General features: G+C 34.6%; 1 protein-coding gene across 1 annotated transcript; it reads right to left on the reverse strand.

The window, feature by feature from the left end:
- Positions 1-237: 237 nt before the first annotated feature.
- LOC107851802 (beta-D-glucosyl crocetin beta-1,6-glucosyltransferase) lies at positions 238-1,758 on the reverse strand. Its single transcript, XM_016696902.2, has one exon. It carries the CDS (start codon positions 1,639-1,641, stop codon positions 277-279), a length of 1,365 nt encoding a protein of 454 aa, XP_016552388.2. The 5' UTR covers positions 1,642-1,758; the 3' UTR covers positions 238-276.
- Positions 1,759-7,651: the final 5,893 nt, after the last annotated feature.

The following is a 7,651-nucleotide window of genomic DNA, read 5'->3' on the forward strand; positions in this document are numbered from 1 at the left end:
TGGTAGGCTCAAATATATTAAAATAACATTTTCCCTACTCAAGAACTGAAGGGAGATAATTAAACACTAGAAGAAACAAATGATTTGGAATTGAGAATTCATATTAATAGCTAAACAAAGTCATATTTGAGAATGTCAATTTTTTGGATCAATTTATAGGTTGCATCCTATTTTTTTCTCATTATCTCAAACGTCTGATATATTTTATAGATCAACCAAAACCAAAAAGACCTCACAGACAATATAATTATGTTAATTGAATTGCAACATATGACATTAGTTCAACTTAGTACTGTTCTTACAAAATCGAATTAGCTCTTCAGTGACAACATCTATCTCTTCACCTTTTACAAATTTCAAATTCTTGCTGATATCTCTCGCTTTGGCCCTCAAATTTTCCCCCATTTTCTCTGTTATGACATCTTTAAGAGTTCTGGCAATTTCTCCTCTATGAATTTTGCCATCATCATCTCTGACAATTTCCACCGCAACTCCCAATTCTACTACCAACCTGGCATTCATTGGCTGATCAAGATGTATAGGCATCGCTATTATAGGAACCCCAAAATCTATACTTTCCATTACTGAATTCCAACCACAATGACTTATAAATCCTCCGGTACTTGGATGATTTAGAATTCTTGATTGCGGTGCAAATTTGTCCAAAACTCTTCCCCTGTCTCCAATTCTTTCAAGAAAACCTTTTGGTAAAGTGTCTTCGAGATTTTTCTCCTCCCCCTTTGGGAATCTTGCGACCCATATGAAATTAACATTACTTAGCTCCAACCCGAAAGCTATTTCCTCCATGTCTTCTTTCGACAAGAAATACTCACTCCCAAAGGAGATAAAAACGGTTGAATTCTCATCTTTCGTTCCTAGCCAATCAATGAGCTCCACTTCATCAACGTCACTAGTGATCGGATCTTGGACAGGTGGACCAACTGGAAAAACTTTCCAACTGTTCAATTCAGAGAGAATATCTATGTATTTGGCCTCGATAGTTCTAGTGGTATTAATCAGCATGGTTTGTGCCTTTCCATCAGCAAAAGGATCCACATCATCAGGTTGTTTATCTTTAGCGGATTTTGCCATCATTTCGCTCATTTTTACTTGTTCAATTTTCCTGAGATAAATCGCTGGAAAAGGGAATTCGACCCCTGATTTTCTTATTAAGTGGGAAAAATATGAAATCACGGCAGCACCAAAAGTTAGGAACTTGACTGCTGGAATGTTTTGTTCATTCGCAACGTCTTCAGTCCATTGCTGCAATATGTCATAAATGACCAAATCAGGTTTCAGGTTCTGCAAGATTTTTGTGAAGTTGGGTTTGGACATTTTCAGGGCCTTATGAAGGATGTGATTGAGATGGAGCGGGAGGCCATTTGTTGTATGGTAGTGAGGAGGAAGTTCAGGCAATTCAGGTAAGTGAAGCTCGACAAGATGAATCGACTCAGAGTATTTTTCAGGGATTTTGTTGATGATAGATTTGAGATTGACGGGCGTAGAACAAAGGTAAATCAAGAATCCTCTATCCGCGAGTTTCTTGGCAACGTTTAGAAATGGAGTAATGTGTCCATGAGCCAAAAATGGGAACATAAGTACCCTCAAAGTACTACCACACACTGTTACTTGTGTAGCCATGATCAAAATATTTCTTCCTAAAGACAATATATTGGTTATACTATGTTCTTGTTTCTCTAGAGTGAAAGAAGATGGACTCCATTTATTTGAAATACAAGAGAATGAGGACAAAATAGAAGTTGTGTGACTTGTCGTTTCAAATTTTATGGTAGAAAATATCGCCAAGTTATAGGAAAGTGACTTATTGTGTGACTTTTCTAAGTAATTATAATTTGGCAAAACTCCAGTGTTTATACAAAATAGTAGTAGCAATAGAACACATGGAACTTTCTGCGTGCCTTGAAGATCGAGCGATTCTCGTCTATGTATTTTAATTTTCTCTTAAAATTCATGTCAATTCAAATTATATCACATAAATTGATATGAATGAATTATATATATTTTATTGGATTGAATAGGTAAAAAATAACCCTTCTAAACTGTAATATTAAATTTTGTGAGTTTCATACTTAACTATCAAAATTTACAGAACTTCGTCCTTGCATAATCATAAACTTGCATTAAAATACCCTCTAGAGAAATACCACATGCTATGTGATCGTCACGGTTCAAAAGCAAAGAGTTTCATGTGGAAATGCATGTGAAATTTTTTTCTAGTGAATAGGTTAAAAAAACACCCAATAAATTAGATATAAAACTTCCTGTTGAGACTCACAAAGTGATGATAACACAGTCTTTGTCACTTTCTTTATTGTGCAGTTATGTATCGTAATTGACTACGCAGGGAATATAATATGTAAGACCCCGAAAATTTCGACGATTTTATTTTGGACCCTCCTTCGTATTTAGCAATGATTTTTAACTTGAAACATGATAAGAGATGTTAACGGAACCATTAGGGAGAGTTTCATAATTTTCGAAAAGCGTTCGGGACCATTTCAGGACTTCAAACCAGTGAGGGTCCACGATAGCGGTGTGCCACGCCCTAGACACACCATGATAAGAGCATGACACGCCCTTGGGCTGCCGCAATAACAGCATGCCACACCCAAGGGCACAAAACATGATTTTTCATTTTTTTCAGTTGGGGCGAGGACTTTTTAGTCTTTTACCCTATTAAACAACTCAAAACATTCCCTAACCAACCAATCAATTATCAATTTTTATCATCTTTCTTCCCCCTTTTCAACTCTCACAAGAAGCAAGCTAAGGGTTTTCTATAGAATTCAACTCACAGGCCCCAAATTCAAGTTCTTCTCGAATTCATTCCACTACAAGACATGTTGGACACTTTCTTATTTTCAATTATCTTAAATTATGAAATATACTTGATATTATCATGTTTTAATGGTTATTTAACTAGGGTTTAGGATTTTGAATTATTATATACTTACATTGATTTTTTTTCATTGTTTTAATGGTTTCTCCATTGTTTGAATGGTGGATTGTAAGCTGTATTTGTATCTTATGAGAAGGATGGAATTTGGTAATCAAATTTCATAACATTTATAGATTTTTCCTGCTGATAAGGACATGAACCTCAACCCACATCATAATTTGGTTTACATAGTGTCTAAACTGTTCATTGGAAAATTACATAATATTAACTAGTAAAAGGGTAAAAAGGTTTTGAAAATGCCCTTGAGGCTATGGTTATGAATTTTTAAATGAAAAATTGCACTCTAAATGATTAAATGGATACGGTATGACATAATTGAAATGGCTTGCAAGTCTTTTGGTATGACAGTATTAATTTGGGAATGCCTTAATAAAAGACTCCATGATTATTGCTATGTGAAAAATTATTTTAATTGCACTTAAAGGAAATTGTGTAGCTTCATCGAGAAAGTGTAGCCCTGGGGGACAAATACTGAAAATCACATTTGCCAACCTTGGGGGTTCTTGTCCTGAGATTGGATGATTATTGTGTGCTTGCTTCACGTAGTAGTACACAGTTATTCTATTGGGATGTTATTGTTTAGTGACTTGAATAGTAGTACACAATTATTCTATTGGGATGTTATTGTTTGGTGACTTTAACCTATTTTTCGATTCATGCAGCTAACATGGACTGGGGCCCTTCCGATAGGGGGAGCCGGACCCATATAGCCGTGGGTGCCTGAAGATCGGTATAAGCTACATAGTTCAAGATTAAATTTTAAGTGGTCATGTCTCATATTCCTTGCCTTCTACCCAACCATTCTATTATCTTAATGGTTGTTGAGCATATATTTTATGACTAATTTTTGGTAAATTGCATATTTTATCCCTTTTCTTGGGTTGCATACCAGTACTCACAGTACTGACCCTCTCTGGATGTTACATCATTTCATGATATAGGTTCGAATACCTTTCCTTGTGACCATGTGAAACATTAAGTGGTTCGTCATTTCTTGGAGAAGTTGGTGAGAAGTGGTGAGCCTTCCATCTTTCGAAAGGCCATTTACTTTTGTCATTTTCCCTCTGTTGACTTTCTTCTGGCTTAGTCAGGGACATGTACTGACTTGGTAGATGTTTTATGGATAGAGGCTTGTAGACAATATTGAGTTGTGGTTTTGATCTGGATTCAAACTTGTAGTTTTCATTTGATTGACTATCAAACTCTTTCATGTTATGGGCTGGCTTCCAAAATTTCTCTATATTATTGCACTTTTGGTGTAAGGCTAAGGGGTCATCTCATGCTTTGATTGGCTTGGGGTGTCCGTCACGGTCAAGAGCCCAAATTCGAATCGTGACAGTATATAAAAGTTGATCATTTTGATTTTGCACAGAATTTAAAAATATAACAAAATAAGTTTTTTTATTATTTTAATGTATTTATATATATATATATATATGTATATATATGTATATATATATATATGTATATATATATGTATATATATATTATTTTAAATAGGCATAATATATAATCGCCCTTTAAACTTGTCAGGCTATTTCATTTAGACGCTTGAATTAAACCATGTTCAATTGAATACCTCAACTAATAATAAAATACTTAAATTAGACACTTGAGAAAATTGAAGGAAAGGTGTCTTTTAAGTCTTGAATGAAGGATTGGTGACATTGACCAACTTAAAGAGTCAAACATTATTTGAAAACATAATTAAGTTAATTGTGGAGTTGATTAATATTTTCAAAACTTTCTAATCTTTTCAAAAATACAAATTAGCCCAACTCACACCCCTCTTCAATCCAAATCAACCAGTCTCTCTCCTCTCTCTCTCGACAGCTTCTCTTAACTCTCTCCCAACCAATAGTTCTGCAAAATTCTCTCTTCAATCTCGGCGAAAAATAGTCGGGCTAGTTTCCTTTCAACTTTCAACCATCAATCGACGTGAATACTTCTTCGGGGACAACAACTTCGAGATCTTCATCGTTCTATTTTTTTTTCAAAGGCAAAAAATTATGAAGAAACAGAGGAACTTGAGCCAACTACTCTACTAGTATTAAAATGTGGACTGAATAAAACCCTAATTTCTGGTATTTTTTCTTCTTGTTGTCGTACTGTTGATTCAAATTTGTTGGTAATTTTTGTTCACAGTTGATTTTCTTAGTGTGTGTGTATGATGTGTTGGTGTTGCTGGCTTGATTTGTTATTTGTCTTGGAAAAAATGATGTTGAAACAGATGAAACATATGATGAAACAGATGAAGACATCTGATGCAACAGATAAAGACATCTGATACAACAAATGTTAATACCTGATGCAACAGATTAAAATATGATACAACTATGAACATCGATGCAACAGATGAATAATCTAACAGATCATTCATCTGTTACAACCGACGACTCTTCTGTTTGGAAGAAATCTAAACAATATTAATTCAACAGATAACTTATTTTCCAACAGATGAGTGATATGTTTCAACAGTTCAGTGATCTGTTTTTATTCTCTCCAAAGGTTTACTCATCTGTTGCAACGGGTCAGTTATATGTTGCAACAAATAAAGTACCTGGTGGAACAAATCAGCGATCTATTTTTATTGTTTCCAATGGATTACTCATCCATTGCAACAGGTTATTTATATTTTGCAACAAATAACAAACCTGGTGCAACAAATTAGTGGTCCATTTTTATGGTCCTGTTTGGAAGAAATCTAAACAATATTGATCCAACAGATAACTCATTTTCCAATAGATGAGTGATATGTTTCAACAGTTTAGTGATCTGTTTTTATTCTCTCCAAAGGTTTACTCATCGTTGTAACAGGTTATTTATATATTGCAACAAAGTACAAACTTGATGCAACAGATTAGTGATATGTTTTATAATTTCCAATGGATTACTCATTCGTTGCAACAGGTTGGTTATATGTTGCATCAGATAAAATACTTGGTGCGAAATATTAGTGATCTGTTTTATGGTTTCTAACGTTTTACTCATCTGTTACAAGGTTGGTTATATGTTGTATCATATAAAATACCTGCTGCAATAAATTAGTGATCTATTTTTATTATTTCCAATGATTTACTTATCCGTCGCATTAGGGTGATAGATTAGAGATCTATTTTCACTGTTTCCAACGGTTTACTCATTCATTGCAATAGGCCGATTATATATTGCAACAGATAGTATACCTGGTGCAACAAATGTGTTATATGTTGGAACTATTTTTTTTATCATTGTGAGATTTAATGTTATCCCTTTTTAACGATGCATTAATCAATTATAATCTATTTTATGTTCCTATTGATTTAAGATAATATGGCTCCATAAAGAAAAGAAACTGAATCAAGTCCATGTAAAGGAACAAGTGCAGCAGCTCGGCTACATCCACCACTCTATGAGCTTTCTTTACAAGCGTTATCTCAATTAGGAGCAAAATATAATGAACACGGGGAGGAGGAATATCTCAAAAGATATAATCCAAATGCTAATAGCCCTTTCGCCAAAGAGTTGGTCAAAACCTTCAGCATTGATCGTTATCCTGAGAGAATCCAGTGCGATGGTGCCATAGATTTAACGGATGATTTTGTGGTTAAGTCAGCCATGGGAAAATCTTTCGACGCCTTCAGAAAAATACTCCGAGAACAAAAATTGGATGCTTATTTCAGGAAAGGCTGCTTTTGGGCAATATCTTGATTTGCCGGAGGACAACAATTCTCGTTTCCAGATGAAAATGATATACGGTCTTTTCAAGAGTAGGTATATGTATGAAACAAAGACAATATGGATGAGGTGTGGATAAATTATTGTGGCATGCCTATTTGTTTTGGTTGGAAGAAGTTTGCCATAGTTACTGGACTAAAATGTTATACTCCTTCTCCTTCTCAAGTTATACCTACTCTGACCCAAAATAGAACACCCCGCACATCCAAAAAAGGCAAAGAAAAGTCGAGTGATCATGAGGAACTGGTATCCATTGTTGGTCCAAGCTTCAAAAACAAAAATTTAATAGAAGCATTGAAAGGTAAAGGACTCTCAAAGAAGTACAAACAATCATTGTGCTTGGTTTGGTTTGTACATAATATTCTTTGGGCGAGAGACGTTAACAATAATATAAGCCCCAGTTTAATAAATATCTCTGAGGATCTTGAGGCATTTAACAGCTATCCTTGGGGTTATGAAAGCTTTAAAATGACTGTCCAATATTTGTCGACTCCGTTGACGCCAAAGACAGTCAACTTATATGGCTTTCCATGGGCCTTCATTGTAAATATTTCATATCATTTTTTTTATTCAATAATGCTTTTGATTTATTGACGTTATGTTATAGGCTTGGGCATTTGAAGTCATTCCTTATTTGAGACAACAAGTGAATTATCACAGTTTATAATCCATCAACTGCTTCCAAACAAAAAGAAAAAGTGGAGCCTATCAGTTCGGGAGAACGGAAGAATTACCCATTTGAAGGGTTCAACATCTCGGACGAGGCTCCAAAAAAAGTAACGCAGTTGATCAACGACTATTCAGAATGGATTGTCGATGGACTGTTAAAGCATCATGTTGGTAGGTACATAAATCAATTTTAAAAGATATTGGTTTATACAATTCTTGTTGTAAGAACATGACATTAACACATATAAATTATCATGTAGAAAAAAAATGATGAAAGCTACAAAG

Source organism: Capsicum annuum, chromosome 12 (genome assembly GCF_002878395.1).
Source record: "Capsicum annuum cultivar UCD-10X-F1 chromosome 12, UCD10Xv1.1, whole genome shotgun sequence".
Classification (NCBI taxonomy): domain Eukaryota; kingdom Viridiplantae; phylum Streptophyta; class Magnoliopsida; order Solanales; family Solanaceae; genus Capsicum; species Capsicum annuum.